This window comes from Panthera onca, chromosome C2 (assembly GCF_046562875.1).
Source record: "Panthera onca isolate mPanOnc1 chromosome C2, mPanOnc1 haplotype 2, whole genome shotgun sequence".
Classification (NCBI taxonomy): domain Eukaryota; kingdom Metazoa; phylum Chordata; class Mammalia; order Carnivora; family Felidae; genus Panthera; species Panthera onca.
Window position 1 is genome coordinate 57,754,175 of NC_138347.1, and position 24,729 is coordinate 57,778,903.

Sequence of the window (24,729 nt, forward strand, 5' to 3'; positions counted from 1 at the left end):
TGTGTGTGCATGCCTTTCTAATCTGGCACAGTTATAGCATAGATCTTCTTGGAATAGAGACATCTGAGTGTTAGTCTCAGCTCTGTCATGATTAAAGTAGTGGTATGATCAAGGACAAGTCACATCACCTCCATGAGCCTCAGTTTTCTCACCCAAATGGTTGATGGTTCCTTGGAGCTATGACTTTGCTGTGATTTTCATGACATGAAAAGAAATAATTACTTTTAAAGGACTATAAAGTACCTTTTTAGTGCAACACCTATATCACTGGTTCTTTAATGTTCATAGTTATAATAATTTATAGTTCCAATAACTTTTATAGTTCTTTAATATTTCAAGAGTAACTAGCATTTGGTTAACTTTATTTTAGCTCCCAAGTTATCTCAGGCTTTTGTGTAATTTCAAAACATAATCTTTATTTGTTGTTTGAATTCTGTTCATTTAAAATGTTATTTCATGTCCACATTGAGAAGCTATTAGACCACAGAGAATTTGTAATTACTTTGGCTTCTATAGATTTCATTCTCTTTATTTTTTACTATAGGTAACATTTTTGTTTGATTTAATAATCATAATTACTGTAAATTAGTTATCTGTGAGCTTCAAAAGTATGAGAATAGATAAAAAAATTATTTCCTAAAATGCAGAGAGCTACAAGATATATTCTATTTGTATTGTGACAACAATGTTTAAATACATGAAAATACAGGTTTTTAAAAATGGGTTATTTTGGCAAAAATACATTCCCTAGGGATGTAATGGCACCTTGGTTTATTTCAGGTGACAAGATTTATAATGGTCTTTAGATTCAGAATCCTAATTTACATGATGAATATTCTAAGAGTGACCATGGCTTTTGAAAATTAGTTTTGATGGGGAACCTTGGTGGCTCAGTCAGTTAAGTGACCAACTTTTGATTTCGGCTGTGATTGTGATCTCACAGTTTGTGGGTTCGAGCCCCACGTTGGGCTCTGCACTGACCGTGTGGAGCCTGCCTGGGATTCTCTCTGCCCCTCCCTTTCTCTCTTTCTCTCTAAAATAAACCAACCAACAGACACACACTTAAAAAATTAGTTTTGAAAGTATTTCAAAAATGTAAAAGTGTTTTCATTATCATTTTAAGATATAATTTTTTAAATTTTATGACATTTTGCCTTCCATTGCACATGTTTGACTATGTTTAATACGATGGTAGGTGTAGTAATATAATAATATAGTGAGATGGAAAAACATGCAATACTTAAGTAAATTGGTCATGGATTAGGTCACTTGCTTAGTAATAATTTTCAAAAAATGCTTCCATTTGAGTTTGCTTCTTCAAACGAATCAATCAGATTAGTTTTAAACATTGGAACCTTTAAAACCTGGTTTTTTCCTCCCTGTATGATAAAATATAACAACTGAATTAAGCATATACACTAATAAATATTAGTGTGAGGAAAATATCCTCAAAAATTAAGAGAACCTTGATAGCCTCCTCCCCTCCCTTGTTTTTGTTTGTTTGTTTGTTTTGTTTTTGCTAAATGTTGCAATCACATGTTTTAACATTTTTAATGCAGGATCGACCTTCCACCCACACATAAACCACCTCCTATGTATGAAGAACGATTTCCCCCTTTGCCTCAAAAAGACCTTCTATATCAGGTATGTGTTCCTGATTACACTTAAAATAAAATGAAATAAAAAACACTAAGCAATGTATATTATTTGATATTATTTAGTCATTATACGTTAAATGTAGCATAGTAATACATAATCATTTCTCTACAACATTTAAAGCATCAAATTTTGCCTACAAATTGGTAAGAAACGATGGTATACCCAGTGTAGATAAGACAAACCAACACTTTATTAGGAGTACAGATTTGTACTAAAAGCTTATGCCCAAAGATTTATTGTTAATAGTTTATTGACATGCCTATTCATTGTAAAGTATGCATATTTACATAAAATAAAAGAAAAATCGAATGTCTTTGCTAGGATATGATGAAGAGCTTTTAATCCTTGGAGTATGTATTTCATTTTTGTTTCAGTATACTCAAAATCTAAATTTTAGCGTTCCTTTATTTAGCAACAAAAGGTTTATATTCCAGTTTAAAGTTCTGGATATGAATATTGGTCCCCATATTACGTTTATGATCATTTTAAATTTTCTTTTGGGATCAGTTTACAATAATTCATGTGAAAGTATCAATTAAATGCGTCTATCTCATATTCTCTACCTAGATTAATAGGCTGTCCTTGGGAAAGTTGAAATCATCGGGTATTTGAATATTTTTATTCTTACTGTTAGTTGTTCTGGTTTTGTTTATTTCATCTGGCATCCAAGTAACCGATTGGGGCCCTGACCCTATATTGGGGTTTTATTCCCTGTGGAAACATTCTATAATATTTTTCCCCTAAAATATGTTTTTGTCTTCAGCTGGAATAAAGCAAATTGTTTGCCCACCAATTAATTTAATTTGGTGGAAAAATTCCAAGGGAATGTATCTGTTAAGATGTTCTCAGCTTTCCGTGCTCACTTCAGCACAGGTACTAAGATGTTCTTATCTTCTGTGTCTTAGTTGACCACATGTTCAGTCTACTGCCTGAGCATGGAGGCAGGGAGGAGCATTCCCTGGCATGTGCTGGCTCATTGCCAGTGGGCACCAGGTTTGTTGTCTCACACAAGTGTGGGGTCTTTGGGTGAAGATGTGCTGTCTTCCCAGACCTCTTGTTTCCATGTAGAGTGTAAGCTCACATCTCTTTTGGCAAAGAAATGAACTTGACAAGTACTGTGAAATGTCAACAAAATATTTAGCTAGAGCTCTTGCTAACTGCTACAGAAAGGCAGCTGTCTTCTTCCCTTCACAAACCTAGTAATTAACCAGAAGATTTCCAGATTAAGTTTTGGGAATTTTTTAAGAACATGGTTAGTAATTTTCTAGGACAACGCTAACTACGCATAATTTAATTCTTGTCTGTAAAACCAGTTGATTATATAAGTTGTTATTATTTAATATCTTCAAATTAAATATTTACAAAAGCTTATAAATTGGAAAAAAAATATTGGGTTTAGGTCATCATGGGTCCCGGGTTTTAGTTTAAAAAATATGACTTTTGTATCTGTAGTTGTTTCCCAATAAACACAAAAGGAAGATTTTTCTTGGATGATTTGAGTTGACAGTGCTAGAAACTATAGTTTTTAGTGTCCTTGGAATTAGGGAATGCTTCCTGGCTTTTTGAGGTAGAAGTTATGAAGCAGGTGATGAAATTACTCACTTGGTGATTAGAATAATTTGATTTGTAGTAAATTGCATACTCAAAAGCATAAACCTAGGTGGAAATGAAGTTATAGTGGAAAAGTAATGGGAAGTTTAGAAAGAAGATTGATGGGAAAGCACCTGCAATGAATGACAAACATTGGACTTTGGGAGTCGGAGACTATGTGGTAACATTGTGACTTTTTCCTCATCTGTGAAATTGAGCAGGTAAAAAATGTGACTGTTTGTTTCCGTCTTCTAGCTATAAAACTGATTCTACAAACTATTGCCGAGGGTGAACTGGTTGCTGTAATTTTGCTTAAGAGAGTTAGAACTTGAATTGGAGATGAAATAACTCCCAATTCTATAAAGCTTTTAAGAATAATTTAGGCTGGGGCACCTGAGTGGCTCAGCCATTAAGCATCTGACTCTTGATTTGGGCGTAGGTCATGATCTCACAGTCATGAGACTGAGCCCTGCATCGAGCTCTGAGCTAAGTGTGGAGCCTGCTTAAAAGATTCTCCCTCCCTCTCTCTCTGCCCTTACCCCACTCATGCGCATGCGCTCTCTCTCAAAAACAAAACAAAACAAAAATCTTTAAAAAAAAATAATTTAGGCTAAACTCATTATCCATCAGATAACTTGTTATGATTCACACAATATAATGTCTATATGTTAATTTATGTGGCTGTTTGTGTTTTAATTAATGCTGTGATATCAAAATGTAAAATACACAGAGCCGTGTCCTGGTTACCAAGAAATCTGTAAGTGTGTAATTACTATCTGATCAGTTTCATACAGTGATAGCATGTTGCAATACTAAATGCCTTGCGAATGTTCCACTTCTCTGGGTGTCTTGTCTGCTTCAAGGTGATGAGGTAATTCCTGCTTGAAGTCATTAACCCCCAGCCTTCCCAAACAGGCCTAGTGACCTAGTCACCTAGGCCAGGCTCCCAAATGCCTCCATGGCTTAAAGGAAGACAGTCTCATTTATTCTACCCATCAGTGTTCTACTCTTGGGAAACCACAGAAAGAGACACCTCCTTGGTACCCACATTTGTACACCTTGTGTTGTTTTTGTGGTAATAGTACCACCACTCATCCTGGGGAAGGTTTCCTTTCAATGTATGTTAGGAGAATGAGGCCTGGTATTGTGAAGAGGCAGTGTCCTTGGGTGGGAACCATTACTGCAGAGAAGATGCATGGAGGCATGCATAAGTATGAGGGAAATAAAAAAGAATGTCTTGCCTGAAGCAAGGAGTAATTGAGAAATATCACCAGCTTGTCATGTATTAGGTAATAATCCTGCAGAAGTTGAGTCTTCATTTGGGAAAGAAATATTAATTAATGGCTTTAAAGTATATTTTACCTTTTCATTATGTTTTATGAACATTATACAGGTAATCCATAAGTATGTTCTTAGAACAACAAAAACAAATACTACAGAAATTTATAGTCAGCTGTGAAAGTTCTTTTTTATTACTCCATCACCAAGTATATAATTTCCTTCTCCAGCTATCACCATTGTTACGAATTTAAATATTCTCCCAGACTTTTTTCCATGAATTTATTTTCATGGGTGTATCATCCATATTTACATTTATAGCTAGGTTTGTTTTGCCTTTTTTTTTTTAAACACAAATGTGATCATAGAATACATAGTGGTCTAGAAATTGCTTTCCCACTCTATTATAGGCCAGTATTTTTCAGAGTGGCCAGTGTTGTTTATAGTTGTAGGGGGCTCCTTTATCTCATTCAGCTTCAAATCCAGTATGAAACACTGAACACTGATATAAAATTTCTTTGTATTAAAGAATTTTGGACAACACTTAGTGTTCTATGAATAATGCTGTATTTTAGCCTTGTTTTGGGAGAGTTGTGTACTCTGATGTGAAAAAAATATTTCCCAAACCAACTAAAATGATCAAGGGATCATTTTCAGGAAGAAATATGTAACTAATACAGTTTGATTTCTGACATGGAAAAAATCTGGATGTAAACGTAAATCTTTTAGAATGCTCTGTGGTTCAGCCTAAAATAACATTTATTCTTGGAAAGTTAAGTCTAGTAGTTTGTGTGAAATAGATACTATTACTTGACTTTACTGAGGATCATAACAGGATTTCATTCAAGCAAAAATATTATAGGGAATGTGGCTCTTGAAGTTATTTTCACAATGCTGACATATTATTGAAAGCTTTTAATCTCTTGAAATATCATGAGATTTTTTTTTACCCCTTGATAGCCACATTTGCAGAACTAACCATCTGTCAGATTACTTTGGTAAATTTTTAATTTTAGCAACCTTGAAAATGTTTTATGAACAGTATTTCAGGTGTTGGAATACACAGATCAATTTTCATGATTTAAGAAATTCGTCTTATATACACATATAAATATGTGTGCATGTGTCTTAATATTCTGTGTTATTAAATGGTATATATGCATAAGTACTTGTGTAACTGAATTTTAGGCTGAACTTAGCTGCCTTTATTGTGGAACACCATTTTGACTTAAAAGAATGGCTAACAAACCATGGTCATTTAGGCTTGAGTAATTTTGCAGATATTTTCTCACAAATCAATGAACTGAACCTGTCGCTCAAGGCAAACTAACAGTATTTGTTGCCAATGAAAAATTTGAGGTTCCAAGTAAAAATTATAATTTTTATAAAACTTATATCTGTAACCATGGGATTGATATTAGTGGTGAAATTAATGAATGTTGTTTTTTATACTGAATAATGAAAAGTACCAATGTTTGGAATATCTGTGTAACTTAGTGAACTAATAGTTTCCAAATGACCAATGTATGCTGTTATAATCATGCATGCATAAAATATCCAAAGCATAAGATAAACGTATGGATTTTCATATAGGAGAGTATGAAAAGTTTCAGATAGCAACTAGCAACTAACCTTAAGAAACTTCCTGTTGTTGAGTTTTGGTATAGTATCAAAGAATTTTCTCAATTATCTTAAAGAAGTATTGAAGTGTCTCTCCCCTTTCTAGCAGTGTATCTGTGTGAGGCCATTTGTTCTTCATGCATTTCAACCAAACAACCTATTGCAACAGATTAAATGCTATAGCAGATATGAAAATCAAGCTTTCTTCTTTTGACTCAGATATGAAAAAGATTTGCAAAATGTAAAAAAGTATAATAAAATGCCACTCTTCTCGCTTATCTTTGTTCTGGAAAACATGGTTATTTGCTCACGTAAAAGATGCTATTTGTATCATATTAGTATTCTGTTTAAATGAATTAAATATTTTTAAAAATTTCATAGTTTGGGGGACCCCTGGGTGGCTCAGTCGGTTGAGCGTCCAAATTCGGCTCAGGTCATGATCTCGCGGTTTGTGAGTTCGAGCCCCGCGTCGGGCTCTGTGTTGACAGCTCAGAGCCTGGAGCCTGTTTCAGATTCTGTCTCTCCCTCTCTCTCTGACCCTCCCCCGTTCATGCTGTGTCTCTCTCTGTCTCAAAAATAAATAAATATTAATAAAAAAAATTTTTTTTTTTAATTTCATGGTTTGGGGCACCTGGGTGGCTCAGTGGGTTAAGCAGCCGACTTCAGCTCAGGTCATGATCTCACAGTTTGTGAGTTCGAGCTCCGTGTCAGGCTCTGTGCTGACAGCTCGGAGCCTGGAGCCTGCTTTGGACTCTGTGTCTCCCTCTCTTTCTGCCTCTCCCATGCATTCTTTGTCTCTCTCTCTCTTTCTCTCTCAACATAAGTAAACATTAAAATGTTTTTTTTAAGTTCATAGTTTTAATATTTAAGATGATAAATATAGTTAGCTCTTACCCATGTAAATGAAAGTACTTTGGGTTCTCAAAATTTTAAAGTATAGAGGGATCCTGAGGCCCCAAATTTGAGAACCTCTACTGTAGACCTTAAGCGATGTAAAGGCAGGGATCATGTCTCCCTTGCTTAGTACTATAGTCCCGGTGCATAACACCTTGCTTGGCACGTTGTAGTTACTGAACAAAATCTTTTTGAATGAATAAATGGAAGAATCAAACACCTCTTTATATTCTTCTCAGTCTGTGATCATGTTTGTGTTACAAATTCTAGAATAACCCTATCCCAGAGACATAATTATGTTCCAGTATATTTAATGTCAGTATATCTAATATCAGTGTACCAGATATCAATATAGCATGTATGAAAAATAACAGAGGAACAAGAGACTCTATAGCAATATTCTAAAATATTAACAATGATTATGTATTAGACTTCTCCATGAATATTATGTCTTATGTTATATTTTTCTGTAGTTTCTAATTTTTCTGCAGTGCTTTTTCTCCCCTCTGTCAGTGACCTTTTAGCATAAAAAAATAGAGATCTGTTGAAACCTGAATTACTAACCTGGAATATTGTTAATCAGTCAAACCAGTTATGGTAATACTTCAGCAGAATTTACTGTCTTGGGAAATTAAGATTTTTTCCCCCAATAATTCACTATGATATATCACATTCTTTAGTAAATTTTTATAAATGCTCATGGCAGAGTGTTGGTAGGAAAGAGTGTTCCTATTTATTTTTTGAGTACATAATGCAAAAAAAAAAAAAATGTAAAAGGGTATTTTCTAAAGTCTCCCTCCCATTCCCATTCCTGTTTACCCTACACCTCCTACAGAAAATCACTTTTATACATTTCTTGTTTGACTTAATAAGGTTTGTTTAAGCATAGACAGGGAAACATACATGCACACATTTTTTTTTCTTGTATAAAAGGTAGCTGTATGTACTGTTAAATATTTTGCCATTCCTCCTAAGATATACTGAAGATCTTTTTTATTGGGATGCAGAGCATTCTCATTCTTTTTTATGTCTACAGAAGATTCTAATTTGCATATATTACAGTTTGTAGTGTCAAAATATTTTAATAAACCAATAATGCTGCAATGAATAGCTTTATATATATGATATTTTGTATCTACCCAAGTATAATCTTCAGTATAAATTTTTTAGAATTGGTCTTGCTGTATCAAATAGTAAATGTGTTTATACTTTTGATAGATAGTGTCAAATTATCCTCTATAAATATTATACTATTTTGTACTCCAATCAGTAATGCTTGAAAGTGCCTGTTTCTCCACATCCTTACCAACAGCATATGTATTCCACTTGAGTATTGGTGATCTGATAGGTAAAAAAAATGTGTGTATATGTAAAATTATAATTTTGCACTCTCATTATTAGTGAGTTTTATCATCTTTTCAAGTGTCAAAAAAGCCATTTTTTTCCTGCAAACTCTCATTCTTTTGTGTGCTTATTGAACAAAATTATGACCATTTAAACATTTTATAAGTAGATATGAAACTTTTTTCTTTTAATTCCAGGATGAGTAGTATATATACATTGCTTCTTGATATCTAAATTTGTGGTACAGAAAGTTTAGGAAGATGAATCTTATATTTCCATTGATTTATATTATAAAATGGGATAAAAATGAAAAGTTGTTCCGACTAGAGCAAATGTTATCAAACTGTGGTTTTAGAAACATGGTGGTCCTACTTGTTAGCAAGTTCTAGAGTTGGATATGTCCTCCAGGTATCTTAATTGCTACCAATCATGCCATATTTCATTTAAGGCTTTTTTGAACCTGTCCACCTACTACTACTGTATAGTTTTAGACATTTTCATTACTTCCTTTCAAAACTCATCTTTCTGATACATAACTGCCATTTTGCAATATTTTTTAATAAGCTGCTTTTGTTAATTATCATCGATGGTCTGATTTTCTCCCGGATCTCAATATTTTAACATATATTCAGATGCTACCAATAGCTATAGGCTTTGGAGTCAGGGAGAAGGAAGGGAGAAAGATGACAGAAGAATTAACATTTTTCATCCAAATTAGAGAAAACTATATGACGGAGTGGACTGCTTCAAGTAAATGAATACTGAGTATTTCCTAGCATTGTTTTGCCCTTGAGTAGCAAAATGTTTACATCTTGCATATTGCCTCCAGTTAATAGATAGTGGCATTTATTGAGACAAGTAGTCAAAGAATTGTAGGGCCGTGTTCTCGTCTGTGAAGGCACAAAGTTTTGTGATCAACAAAGCTCAGATGAAATAATGACATAAACTAATCATATTGAAATAATATATTCAAAGGAAATATAGGTGCAACATTTGAAGTATAAAGGATTGATATTTTTACTAAAAACTCTTACTAATCACTCTTATAAATGAGAAAAAGATAAACCTACTTTTAAGATTTTATGGGGATTAATAAATAAATTACCATATGCTGCATCCTTAGACCATAGAACCTTAGAACATGCCTGACACATAGTAAGTACTATGTGTTTGCTGTTATTAAAAAAGAAACTAATTCTTTTTTTTTTAATTTTTTTAAAGTTTATTTAATTTTGAGAGAGAGGGAGAGACAGAGCAGGAGTAGGGGAGGGGCAGAGAGAGAGAGGGAGACACAGAATCTGAAGCAGGCTCCAGGCTCTGAGCTGTCAGCACAGAGCCTAATGCAGGGCTCGAACTCATGAGCCACGAGATCATGACCTGAGCTGAAGTCGGCCACTTAATTGACTGAGCCACCCAGGCGCCCCCAAAGAAGGAAACTGTAATTCTTAATAAAAATATTAAAGAGATATTGCTTCTCAGCCTTTTGGCTAAGATCAAGTGTAAAAATATTAAAGAGATCAAGCAGTGAAATTATTTCAGAAGAAGAATAAAACTAATAGTACCTGATTCATGAAAATTCAGCATATTTTTCTTTTGGAAATTATTATACTTTTATTATAAATTTAGTAGACTTAAAGTGAAATTAAAAAGTATGGTGTCTATGTGTTTTGATTCATAGTTCTATTTTATTTTTTCTCTGTCACTCATTTATCAAACCAGTATTTCTTGAGTACTTCTTATGTGCCAGTACTGGGAATACTAGTTAATAAGACAGATGAAACAATTATTACCTTTATGGAGCTTATATTTTAGTGACAAATAGACAAAGCCTATGATGACATATTTTTTCCCTTATTTATTTATTAAAAAAAACATTTTTTTAATGTTTATTTATTTTTGAGGTAGAGACAGACTGTGAGCAGGGGAGAGGCAGAGAAAGGGAGATGCAGAATCCTAAGCAAGTTCCAGGCTCTGAGCTGTCAGCACAGAGCCCCATGCAGGGCTCGAACTTACGAATCGCGAGATCATGACCTGAGCCGAAATCAGAGGCTTAACTGACTGAGCCACCCAGGCACCCTTCTTTTTTCCCTTTTTTCAAAAGAACTTTATTAAAATTTATTAGCTTTATAATTGGTATAAAACAGACTGCATATATTTAAAGTGTGAGTTTGATACATTTTACATATAATACATAAACACGGTACACAAATATGCATACATATACACAGACTGGGAAAACATCACCACAATCAAGAAAATGGATTTATCCATCATTTTCAAAAGTTTCCTGATGCCCCTTTATAATCTTTCCCTCTCTTCATTCCCCTGTTGCCTTTCCACCTCCCCAAGGACCCAACCACTCATCTACTTTCTGTCTCTATGTATTAATTTACATGTTCTTGAATTTTATGTAATAGAATCATATGGTATGTTTGTATGTTTGGTGTCACTTCTTTCACTCCCCACAATGATTTTGATTTCTGGTTCCTTCATGTGTTGATCAGTAGTTTATTCCTTTTAAACAGGTATACCTTATAGGCATACTACATTTTATTTACATTTACCTATTGATGGGCATTTGCATTGTTTCCATTTTTTGACTATTATAAGCAATGCCTCTATGAATACTTACGTATAAGTCTTTGTGTAAATACACGTTCTCATTTCTCTTGAGTAAACATCTAGGTGTGGAACAGATGGGTCATATGGTAATTGTAGCTTAAAAAGTATAATTTAAGAAAATGCCAAATTGTCATCCTAAGTAGTTTTACCATTTGTGTTCCCACAAGCAGTGTATGAGTTCCTCCATACCCTCACCACCATATGTTATGATCAGACTTTAAAAATGTTAGATGTTCTAATAGGTGTGTGGTGTATTTCATTAGGATTTTAATTTGTATTTCCTCCCTAGTTATTCGTATGTGGAACTTTTTTTTTTTTTTTTTAATTGCTGATTTGTCATCCATTTAGCTTCTTTGGTGAAATCTCTCTTCAAATATTTGCTCATTTTTTTATTGGATCATTTTCTTATTGTTGAATTTTGAGAGTTCTTTCTATATTTTGTATTACGGACTGCATGTTTTTGTCCCCCTAAAATTCATATGTTGAAACCCTAACCCCCAGTGTGATGGTATTTGGAGGTGCGGCCTTGGGGAGGTTTTAGGTAATGAGAACCCTCATGATGGGGTTAGTGCCTCATAGGAGGAGATAAGAGGAGAGCTTATTTCTTTCTCTGCTCTCTGGTATGTGAGGATAAAAGACAGTCATCTGCAAACTAGGAAGAGAGCCTTCACCAAGAACTAAAATCTCACACAGCCTAGAACTGTGTGAAAGAAATGTTCTTTAAACCACTTAATAAACATGGTAAGTTGTTATAGCAGCCTGAGTGGCATAAGACAGTTTTACAAGTCTTTTGTCAGATATGTGATTTGGAAATATTTTCCACCATTCTCTCGCTTGGTATTCTCTTAACTGATTTTTGAAGATAAAAGTTCTTAATTTTGATCAAGTCAATATTTATGCAATGACAATGTGATACCATGCTTTCTCTCTGCAATGGGGTAGAGGAGGTAATACTTCCTTTTTTTTTTTAGTTGTTATTAAGATAGTTAAAATATTTTTATGATACATTACTTTATTTTTCCTGTATAAACTTCATCATCAATTAGAAAATTTATTGAATTAATTTAAAGATAGTAGTTTTCCTTGGTCACTAGAGTTCCTTCAGTAGCTAGTATCTTCAGGATACATACATAGTATGAGCAATTCTCATCTCAGGAATGTGGAAACTAGGAAGACTTGGCTCCTCTAATAGTATTTCATGGCCCATAGCACCTAAGTAGCCATTATCTTTTTATATATTCTCTTCATCTCTGTATTAAACAGTAATTATCACAGATGCTTGATAAAAATTTTTAAATGGGGCATAAGTGGTCCATGAAAGAAAAATACTTTAGAGTCATGCTTGCTGTTAACTTATTTTTAGTAGAATCAAATGGGACCTAACAATATTATAATTAAGAACGTTGTGATGCAGTTACTTTGACTTGCTGTAAATTGTAGAAATACTGTTTATTTTAGAATTACTATATACATGTAAACCGGCACTGATCTGGAAAACCTGGATTGAGGATTTCTAAGTGATAAAGATTCTGAGTTTAATTACATTTGGCATTTTTAATGGCATCACTAGCTATCAGTGTATTAATTATGCAATTTTTCAGAAAGGACTTGAAAACTTCTGACCTTGATTCTCATTGCTGTCTGTTTCTGATTTGTAGCTGAACTTCCTGAGTTAGGACTGTATTTAAGAAAGGAAAACAAAAACGAAAAACTGAGGTATATAGTAGTACCCTCAGAGCTATTTCTAATACAGACTGAATTACTTTATGCAGTTTAAATGATCAAAAAGAACTGGCTTCATTCTAGTCACCAATATTCAATACCAAAAAAAGGAAAAAAAAGTAGATGGTTAAAATAAAAGAATTAAAATGTTGGCCTTTTAAGATATTCTGAGCAATCCAGGAGGGGAGAACATCTAATTCACACCTTTTCATAAAACTTTATAGTATAATTCCACTTGGTTCTTTCTATGTTATAAACATCTCATCTTCTTTCTTCCTTTTGAATCCTTAGCGCTGAGTTTTAAGAACTGATTCCTTATAAAAATTATATGCTCACTATCTGTGCTTAAATACGTGTATTTGTGGTTCTCCCATTATTTTACTTTCCTAATTATAAGCTCTTGAGAATTGAAAACCATGATTACTGTTGTCTTTGTAACCTTTCTTGAGATCTAATAAACTCTGTACAGGGGCTATTCAGTAATTGTTGAGTTGTGATAGTGAACTTGTTTATGAAATCAGTTTCCCAGGCTAGCTGAGGACAATTGCAGGAATCTGGGGGGAAACAGGGAAGATACCATAATCTATATACAGTGTCACCTCATCCTTTTGCCTGTAGAACACCTAGAAAATTTATTTTAAACAGCTTAAAAATTTTATAGCCAGTTCATCATTATTTTTGAGCAAAATATGTAACAAGGTACCAATCTGTAGTATCTTAGCATTTCCAAAAAAGTATCACTATTAATTCATAGTAATTAGAAATGAGCTTTAACTTTCTAATGTTACCACCAAAATATTTTTAAAGCACCTAATAAACCATGTTGAAGTCTGAAGCATTAACTCAGATGTAATGCTAAACTTTGGGGGGAAAAACTCTTAATGGCTCAATGCTACTTGGGAACTCAGGCAAAAAGGTATTATCCTAACCATTAATTTACTTAATTTTTTTTCTTGGTTTATAAAGAATTAACTTTAGACTATTCGTACTTGAGATATAATCAGAACATGAAATCTTGAGTGGTTTATTTGAGACCTGTGTTAAATTCATACTGCCATCAGGGAACTATAAGTCTTAATTAGGGGTGACTCTTGATTGACTCATGAGTTAAGTAGAAGTAAAAGAACTGTTGAAGTTAAATGCATTAATCTGAGTACTGTGAAATTTCCTCCCAAAGTTTAGAGGACCTAATAGTTACCTTTATTTAAAAGCTCATGATTTCCTTTATTGGAAGTGATTCGTTTTTAAATATAGAAGTCAGGATAGAGACCTAAGTTATTTCAGTTTAGCTTAGTTTAGTTTTTTATTCACTCATTTTTTTTTTCTTTAAAGAGAGCAAGAAAAAGCACTTCTAATAGGGAGCAGGGGAGAGGGGCAGAGGGAGAGAGAATCCCAAGCAGGCTCCGTGCTCAGCATGGAGCACTATGTAGGGCTCATCCCATGACCCTGGGATCATGACCTGACCCAAAATCAAGAGGTGGTTGTTCAACCAGCTGAGCCTTCTAGGCACCCCAGAAGTGTGTTATTTAAATATTCAGAGCAAAGCAACTAAGTTATTTTCAGAGACTAGACTTTTTCATTACTTGTGAATTAAATTTTATATGGACATTATCAATCTAATTTTACTTTGAATTTGGCTACTTAGTCTTGATTTTAGTGCTGCCCAATTTTTTTTGAAGTACTTTTGATACGTTGCACATAAAAAATTGGCAAAAGCTCCATATGGACTTTGGAGAGAATAATGTAAATGCTATATTATTTAAGTTAAATGTTACCCCTATGCCTAAGCTTACAATGTTCATTCATTCATTCAGTGAATTATGGTAAGCACTACTGAGTGATTTTTTTTTTCCTGTTTTTTAGACTCTTCCTTTAAAGTAGATTCAATTATGGGAGTCCTTGGTTAAATTAAGCTGACTTAAATGGAAAGTTGCTTTAGGCAGCTACCTTCATATTGTGATGTGTGCAATGCCAGTGAGGCCTCGATGCCTGCCACATTCTTGACTTCCCAGCAGAGAATAATAATGGAGATTAATAATAGAGGCTAATTTACTAATATCTGTTACTACCCATTTGACATGAAAAAACTATGGGGAGACTCTCTCAGGCTATTGATTATTATCAAAACTATGTATTGGCATAGCAGTATATACCAGAATTTCCAGGATGATCTTGATTTCACACATATGTGCTCTAATGTCAGTATGTAAGTGCACCTGTTCCAATTTTGAGGCTGCCGTTGGTCTGAGAGATTTCCCTAGTACATGTGACAGCTCTGTTATTCCCGGCCTTTTCTCCAGTTCTTTAATAGCCTCCTTCTCCATTCCTGATCATTACAATTCAAAGTGCTTTCTTCCCATAATCAAAATGGCTTTTACATCTTAACCTCCTCTAAAAATTCTTCCTGAGCTAATAAGAATATTTAATTTAGAATAAAATATACCAATGTGAGCTACAGTAAAAGTACTTGTATTGTGATAGTCACTTTCCAAAGTATAATTGGAGACAGTAATCTTATTTGGAGAACTCTAAGAAATGGAGGGTAACCCGGGTTCTAATTTTGTGATTTGCTATGAATTACTTATTTAATATTTTTTTATTCTGTTTCATAAAATGGTAGAGTAGTGTCATGCAGGGAGCAAGAATTCCTGTCCCCTCAAAGGTCCTTGTAGCTGGACTAAGAATCAAATTGACATGAGACAGATTAACAGGAGAAAATAAAATTTAATAGCATACATGTGAGGAGTCTACACAGACATGGAAATTCCAAAGATAGGCAAAATGAGGTATATATGTCATCTGAACTAAGGAGAGAAGGGGATAGGGATCTGCGACTTGAAAGGGAAGAAATGCAATTTACAGGAAGATGAGAAAGAGTTAATGTTTGGTAAACAAATATTTGCCCTGCCGTATAGATGGGTTAACCATACAACATGTATCTCTGGTAGTAACTCCTATTCTGGAAAAACTGTGCAATTTAGATTCTTTTATTATGTAGTTAAGGGAGGGGCAAAGGTTTCTCATGAGCTCACGGGGTCGTGATTGCCTTCAGCTCATAGTAACCCACATGCCAAAATGGCCCATCTCAGGACAGCCTCCTCTCCACCCCTACGCTAGAAAACAGCATAAGATATTTTTAGGAAAAACTAAAAATGAGTAATTGATCACTTCATTTAAAACCAGTTCATTTCATGACAGGTTTACTGAATATTTAACATAATTTTGATTGCTTTTGAATCTAGCCAGATATCTTAGATACAATTAGAAAGAAAATTTTCATTAAAATATAAATTTATGTTTGAAACCTCTTAAATTTGAAGAATGCATGTTTCGACAAACTAAATGTTTCTAAAGAGTTGATTGGTTAAAAAAAAAGAACTTCTGGATAAAACACAGGCCATATATTTTTTTTTAAAAATGCAACAAGCTAGAAATCAGAAACACTAACTTCAGTTCAACATGCTTATTGTTTTAGACGTCTTTAAAATGCCAAAAATTAAGAAATTTTAAAAAACCTGGTGGAAAAACATTCAGAAGAGTTTGGGTAGTCAAGACCACAGTTTATCCTTGATTGAGTTAACTTTAGTCATTTGACCTACAGCCACTAAATTACTCTATTTTCTTATATATGAGTATGGGAATCTTTCACCCAGTCTGTCTTGGCAACTTGTCAGATAACTTTCCATAGTTACAAGCTACCATAGTACAAATTTCCTGTTCCCAGGCATTATAATAAACAGAATTACCACTTTCTTTCCCCAGAGACACGTTTTCACCACTGGTTTGGTTTAGCTTGGTTGTGGCATGATTCTAATTCTTTTTTTTTGATTCTTTGGCACATATTTTCAACCAAGATATCTGTTCCCTCAGTTTCATGTACAATAATCTTCCTTTGTTTGCTTTACTGATTTTGCATAATTAGAAATATGTGCAAGGCAAGCAATTAGCCTATTGTTGACTTCATATGTTTTGGTTTTGTTTTTTTTTTTAATATATTGTTTGCTGCTATTGGAGAATCTAATTCTAAGAAGAAATAAGCCCCAAAGTGGCATGTGTTTCATTGGGCACATGAAAAGTTTAATCTTCTACTTCAGGCTAAGCAGCATTTTATTATTGAGGAATTAATAAGACTCGTTGTTGTTGGGAAAGTGATGGGGAACTTATCTGGAGTGGCACTTTAGTTTGAATCATTGATGCCTTACAAATATTTTTTTTTAAATAATTAGTCCTATGAAAGTCATTTCCATATTTACAGACAACTCACTTTCCTTATCTTTGTGTGCTGATTACTAGCACATACATGTGTAGCACAGGATCGTACCTTATGATGAATTCTTTTAGGTCTACTTGTTGTTTTGAGACCCAGCTTGAGTTTGTTCAGGAGAGAAAATTTTTCTTACCTTCAAGATTCTTCTAGTTGAACTAAGAATTAAATTGACTTGAGACAGATTCACAGGAGAAAATCAAATTTAATTTTGTATGTACAGGGAATCCATACCGACATGAAATTACAAAGACAGTCAGCCAACATGAGGTGTATGGGTCATTCTCAACTAAGGAGAAGCAGGGAGGGGTTTGGAACTTAAGAGGGAAGGAAAGCAATTCATAGGAAGATGAAAAAGAGTTTGGTAAAATGTTTGGTAAACACATGTGTGTTGGGCCACTCAGAAACCATGGGACATAGAGGACTTGGATCAAACAGGCCTTGCTAGGTTCCTCCCTGTCTACCACACCTAGTTCCTATTCTAATGTAGGAATATATGGTGACAGCTCTCTTCCTGGAGTAGGTTCTCTATCTCAGTTCTTTTCAGGCAGCTGGGAGTGACTAGGACGGTAAAGTTTTCTTCCTGCATCTTCTGGGCCTTGATTGTTTTCAGTTCAAAATAATCTGCATCCAAAATGGCACATTTTTGGGCAGCCTACCCTTGGCCCCAAGTTCATTTAGCATTTCTATGATTGCATATTGCTTTTCTGGTTTTGTTTTTTTTTCCACAGAGCTAACCTCCATGATTATCTCCTATTGTTCAATTGATTTGGGGAGTGTAATTTCTCTTTGTAGTTTTTTGTGTTTTTTTTTTTTTTTTTTTTTTTTTAATTTTTTTTTAACGTTTTTATTTATTTTTGAGACAGAGAGAGACAGAGCATGAATGGGGGAGGGGCAGAGAGAGAGGGAGACACAGAATCGGAAGCAGCCTCCAGGCTCTGAGCCATCAGCCCAGAGCCCGACGCGGGGCTCGAACTCACAGACTGTGAGATCGTGACCTGAACCAAAGTCAGACGCTTAACTGACTGAGCCACCCAGGCGCCCCTCTTTGTAGTTTTAGAAAACAGAGCTAGGACCAGAAGGTGATAGGAACATAGATTTGAATACTCAGTGTAAAGAAGATCTTTCCAATAATTAGGTCTATCTGATAATGGGCTGATACCTCAAGATGCCATATATATTTCCTAACTGGCCTTGTCTAAAGGACTCAGCTATTGTCTTTCATTGTTATGTTATAAGATACATTTCTGCACTGTGAATAAAGTTTAATTTTAACACCTCTTCTAGTCTTTTCTCTTTACTCTTTTTACCCCTAAAAAAATAATACAGGTGGTAGATTAAAAACTAACATTGCTGTTCCTTGGGACCAATGTTCGACATAGGTATCTTAATGTGATTCTGAGTACAATATTTAAATATATAATTGATTAGTTAGCTAATGAGTTATTAAAAGCACACATGTTAGAGGTAACCAGCTCTCTTCTATACATGTTTTCGAGTATAATTACAAGGTCTATTGGTATTTCCAGATATTATTGAGTCTTTGTGAAAAGCAGTTTGACACAAGCAAAAATTACTTTAAAATGTTTCTTTTACCTTTTGTTTTTTAAAGAAGAAAAACGTGTTTCTTCTGTAAATGCAAATTATACATTGTTTTATGGTTGGTTTATAATTATAACTGTTCGCATAGATACTAAAGCTTGAAATACACTTTGAATGATATCTCTACAGCAGCTGTAACTACAATGAAAATTAGATGAGATCTAAAACTTGCTAACTGCAGAATATTTCATGCATATAAGTAACTTTGGAAGAATGAGAATTGTTAAAGGTCTTTAAAAGGAAATACTTAGCTTTATAATGATTCCTATTCTAAATTCATTGGCACTTACAAAAGGTAATAATCTCAGTTTCAAATGTTTGGCGGGCAGTAATTATTTAGGTTATCAATCCTGTTTATTAAAAGAAATGCCATGTAAATGTATTTGTTTGAAACATTTTAAATGCCTTATTACTGAGGTATGTGTTCCCATGGAAACCACAAATATCCCTTTAGAAAAGTGATACAAAATAGTGGCTTTACTTTTAAGTAGAATGTTAGAAACCGCAGGCTCTATTCAAGGAAAGGTAGCTACAAAGTTGAAAATTTTACTGTGGTTATATACTGCTGAGATATGAACTGCATATAAAACCGTATAATCAACCATATATGCATGTGCACACACACGTACCAAACATATGAATGGTACTAGAACACAAAAACATGGAACATAAAAGAATAAAAAGTGATCAGTTAAAACTCATTAAAGTTAAAAATGTTTGATCTTCTAAAGATACCATTAAGAAGACAAAGGAAAACCACAGACTGGGGGAAAATATTTACGACACATATATAAGACAAAGGAATTGTATCCAGAATAAAGAAGTCTTGCAATTCAATAACAGGAAGACAACAACCCAATTTTAAAAAAAAAAAATGGACAGAAGATTTGTATAGACTTTTCATCAAAAAGATATGCTAATGGACAATTAACATAGGAAAAGATGCTCAGCATCATTAGTACTCAGAGAAATACAGATTAAAACACAGTAAAATGTCATTATACTCCCATTAGATTGGCCAAAATTAAAAAGACTGTACTAAGTGTTGCCATTATAATTAATAATTCCTACTTTTATAAGTCTTTTATATTTAATTATATAAAAGCAATTTATACTTAAATTATTTTCCATTTTTGCTTTGCTAGTTAATTTTCACTATTTTCTGTTCTTATGTCTCAAAGTACTAAATGTAATTAAAAGTCCAAATCCCCAAAATTGTTCTTGGACCATATTCTGTCACCCCATCCCCATTAAAATTCTTATATGCAAAGGATTTATAATGAATATGTGATATGGTTCTTAGCTCCACAAGAAGTGATTCACATATATATTTTTATTTTAAAGTTCTCCATAATTGAGTAATCCTATTCTTGAAGGTAGTTTTTTTTTTTTCCCCATAACTGCCTGTGATCTACATGGTACTTAATTTAAAAAAAAAACAAAACCAAAAATGAGGAATGTGACATTAAGCGTTACCTAAGTTGCCAAGGAGGAGAGTTGTCAGGGTATCATAAGGCAATTATGAGTCATTGCCCTGGAGTTGAAAACACCATTTGAGGTCTCGTAGCTGGAACTCCCACTCAAGACAAAATTTCCTTTAACAATATCTAAGAAGGTAGTCATCCAGCCTCAACTTAAAACACTTGATTATCAAATTCACTACCTCACAAGGTACTAAGTAGTTCACTTTTGATAGCTAAAATTGCTAGAAAATTAGAAATCTAGCCTCCTTTCAACTTAATTGGTCCTGATTCTGATTTCTATAATTCTTAAAACTCGTCAGCATTTAAAGCTACATCTATTAAGAACATATTTCTTTTAATCCAGATGCTTTTCATATGTACCTCAAATGTTTACAACAGCCCTTCCAGGAATTGTTTTATAGCTTTTCCAATATTTAAAGTTCTCTGATTTGCTCTCTCTGTTTTCTAAAACCGATTTGAATATTTCCCAGTATTTGCAGCTGTTCCTTTTAGGATATAGTTTGTCTTCCCTCCCTGGTCCCTCTCCTCTGAGAATACAGTCAAAATTCAGAAATTGGGATTCCTTAATACCCTGAACTGATGTGAGAAGTAGGTAGTCAAAGTGATATGGCTCAAAATAAGTAAAAGGAGATGTCAAGACTTAGTTGGATTATCAAAGTCAGTGATTGTAACATCCATGTTTCCATAATTGAAGACAATCTCCTACTATTTTCCTTATGTGTCACATCAGCTTTTGTGTGTGTGTGATTTTTACCTTATATACTTTACACTGTGTAGATTTTCAGATAGTGGGCACATATTATGAAAGTTATTTCTAATTAAGAAATTGGAACTAATAGAAAAAAATTAGATTGGGCTACAGGGAGGAGCAGTTGTTGAGAAGAGAGGTAGAGAAAGAATGAACATGTATCTCTAGTAACCTTGGAAGGGTGTGGAGTAAAAAGTGGAGTAGGGAGAAATGTAAAATATGTATGGATTCTAAAGCTTTTCAAACACAATCCGGTGACATAGGATGTGTTATATTTATGAAGTAATTAGAGTTTCCAACCAAATTGGTGTCCAAGGGTTGTTGGTCTGGAACCACATCGACCTTTTTTCTAGTGGTGAAGTGCTGTCACTTGGATGTCATTTCTTCCATTTAACCCAGAGAGCCCAGTTCACTGGCAGCCAAATCCACTGTCACTCTTGGCTTGCAGAGAATAGCCACCACAGAACTCTTCAAGGATGCCAGAGCTCCCCTCTTGAATACATTTCATGCAGAAATTGGTCAAGAAAATGTTCTCATGGGGCGCCTGGGTGGCTCAGTCAGTTAAGTGTCTGACTCTTGATTTCAGCAAGGTCTCGATCTCAGGGTCATGAATTCAAGTCCTGTGTTGGGCTCCACACTGGGTGTGAAGCCCATGAAGTGTGTGTGTGTGTGTGTGTGTGTGTGTGTGTGTGTGTGTGTGTATTCATTCATTCTCAGGACCCTCCTGGAGGGTACAGTTGAGGGGTGGTTAAATAGGCCTTATGTGATAAATCTACTTTAACACTGGTCTCCTTTAGCCTCTGGATACTATTTCCTCTTTGGTATCTCAAGGAACTTTAGAATTTCACCTTCATTTAGTGTAAGTCCACCTTTGGATTTGGTTTTCAGTCATCTAACTGAGTTCTTAGAGCTACTAGTGGCCACTCAAATTAATATATTGAATCGAGAATTTTGACTCAGTACACCTGTACAGGCAAATTTTATTTGGTTCCTTATATTCCTTCCACCTGACCCAAACCCTTAGGGTCTATTTCCAGGTAGGTTCCGCAGGTTTTTGTCTCTATAAACTGGCTAAATCTTGAAATTTGGAGGAGGGGACACGCTTTGTAGTTTATCCTAGGGTACATTGATATAGAATATTAAACAATTCCTTTTTAAAAAATAACCTCTCTCTCTGTCATATGCAGCTAAAAGAAAACTTCTTAGACACTTAGAGCCTTCTGCCTAGAAATCTCCTTAGGCAAATATACCATTTCATTATGTGTATAATTTTTTCCACATGATCACAGGCAACAGTGCTGCTAAACTCTATCCCACTATATAATAGGATTCCCTTTCCTTCAGCTTCAGTAGCATTTTCCTAAGCTTCCTTTAAATGTGTGCCAAAAGCCTTGAAGGCCATTAAGCTTCCTTATTAGCTCTCTACCGAGCGAGCAGTTGCCTGTGTCTTGCTCCTAAAGCTACTGCCATGCCAGATTTTGTTATAGCAACACCCTACTTCTAAGTACCAAAATCTATCGGTTCTGTATTGCTGCATAATAACTCACCCAAACTTAATGGCTTAAATGAGCAGCAGTCATTTATTACTATCATGTTCTGGGATTGATGAGGTGCCATTAGGTGATTCTTGCCCAGGTTTTCTCACAAAGCTTCAGTCAGTGGTGGCTAGAACTGTAGACCTCTGAAGGCTCATTCACTTGTCTGGTTCATGGGGGCTGGAACAGTTTGCAGTCCTGTCTCCTGAGATTCCTCCTCTCCTTTACTTTCCCTGTGTGGGCTCTCCAGCATGGCAAATACAGGGCAACACGTCTTACATGGCAGCTCAAGATTCAGGGATACAAGACAAGATGGTGACACAGACTCCACTTCTTACTGGGGTGTGGCTTTGTTTTGGAAAAGCATGTGTGATTGGAAATAATGTTGCAGCTATTTTTGGAAAATAAAAATGTGCTCTATGTGTTTTCTTGTATCCATAGCCTTTTGAAACAGGTGAGTAGTAACTTAAAAGTCAAGTAGATAACAATATAGGAAAGTAAATCTTTGCAAGACTTGTAATACCACTCCATAGTCTATTTACATTATATTTGCATTGTATTTGCCATACACTGTTGCATGGTCACAACATTTCATGACCAATGAAAGACTAAAGGCAAAGATTTTAATTCTGTTGAAAAGGAATTAAGTAGGGAAAGATGTTTGAGTGGAACTTCATTTTATAGGTGGTCGTTTCATTAATGAATATTGTCATGTCACAATGACTTTTTCAAATCCTGTGTGCTATGTCATGATCAGTTACTTGGACAATATTTTGAAAAAGAGGATTGCCTCTCTTTCACATAATGGGTAGAAGGGATCTATAAAGTAAATGGACAATTCAAAATGAGGAAAAGATTGCCCAATGGGAGAGATTGGAACAATTAAGAGCTAGGAATGCTGTCAGTTATCTTTAAAAAAAAGTCCAGTAAAAATAAAGAATTACTATCTGTAAAACAAAAAGGAAGGTTAATTACAAAAGTATAAAATATTAAAAGTAGTTATATTTCAGAAGTGATTGTACTTGATATCAAAGATTAGTCAAACTTAACTAGAATGAGTATTAGAAGATAACCAAGGTATTGTAGTTCCAAAAAGGCATCTGAAAATCTGTTGTCCCTTTTACCTATTTTTAAAATTCTGAAGTTTGTATTCATTTATAATTTTTAAAGTCATTTTATTTATTTATTTTTTCCATCATGGTAAATGTACTCCTTAATCCCCATTCCCTTTTCCCCCATTCCCCAACCTACCTCCCTTCTGGTAACCATCAGTTTATTCTCTATAGTTACAAGCTGTTTCTCGGTTTGTCTTTCTCTCTCTCTTTTTTCCTTTGCTCGTTTGTTTTGTTTCTTAAATTCCACATGAGTGAGGTCATACGGTATATGTCTTTCTCTAACTTATTTCACTTAGCATTATATTATACTCTCTAACTCTATCCATGTTGTTGCAAATGGTAGGATTTCATTCTTTTTTATGGCTGAATAATATTCCATTGTATGCATATGTGGGTGGGGCTGTGTGTGTGTGTATATATATAAGAAGATGTGGTATATATATACCCATTCATCAGTCCATGTATACTTGGGCTGCTTCCATATCTTGGCTGTTGTAGATAATGCTGCAGTAAAAATAGGGGTGTGTGTATCTCAGGATTATGACTTCAAGCCCCGTGTTGAGTTCCACACCCTGGGTGTGATGGACCTTTCAATTAGTGGTTTGTTTTTCCTTTGTTTGTTTTTGAGGTAAATACCTAGTAGTGTGATTCCTGGATCACAGGGTAGTTCTATTTTTAATTTTTTGAGGAATCTGCATACTGTTTTCCACAGTGGCTGCACCAGTTTATATTCCCTGAACAGTGCATGAGGGTTTCTTTTTCTCTATATCCTCACCAGCACTTGTTATTCCTTGCCTTTTTGATTTTAGCCATTCTGACACGTGTAAGGTGAGGTCTCATTACAGTTTTGATTTGCATTTCCCTGATGATAAGTGATGTTGAGTATATTTTCACGTATCTGTTGGCTCTCTGTATGTCTTTTTTGGAGAAATGTCTGTTCATGTCTTCTGATCATTTTTAATTGGATTTTTTTTTTTTTTTTTTTTTGTCATTTGTAATTTTGAAAGTCTGGTTACCATGACATTATTTATGTAAAATTTAAATACTTAACTTAAACAACTAAGGTTATGTTAACTAAACATTGAGAGGCTGTGCCTTGAAACCGTCTCCCATGTGGAATCCTTTGGCTATATTTTTCTGAGCAGTTGTCTGTCAGGTACTTCCCTGAGTTTTGCACAGTCCGCCAAGGGAGTTTTACCCCATATTCCCGACATTGACAAATACTGTGACTGAAGTGTAAGTATCTGACCGT

At 34.5% G+C, this 24,729-nt stretch overlaps 1 protein-coding gene across 1 annotated transcript in view; it reads left to right on the plus strand.

The window, feature by feature from the left end:
• Positions 1-24,729, plus strand: part of NECTIN3 (nectin cell adhesion molecule 3) — a 123,938-nt gene that overhangs the window by 73,332 nt on the left and 25,877 nt on the right. The window contains exon 7 of the mRNA XM_060640080.3: positions 1,560-1,644. Coding sequence (XP_060496063.2) covers positions 1,560-1,644 — 85 coding nt within the window. The remainder of the gene's footprint in view (positions 1-1,559; positions 1,645-24,729) is intronic.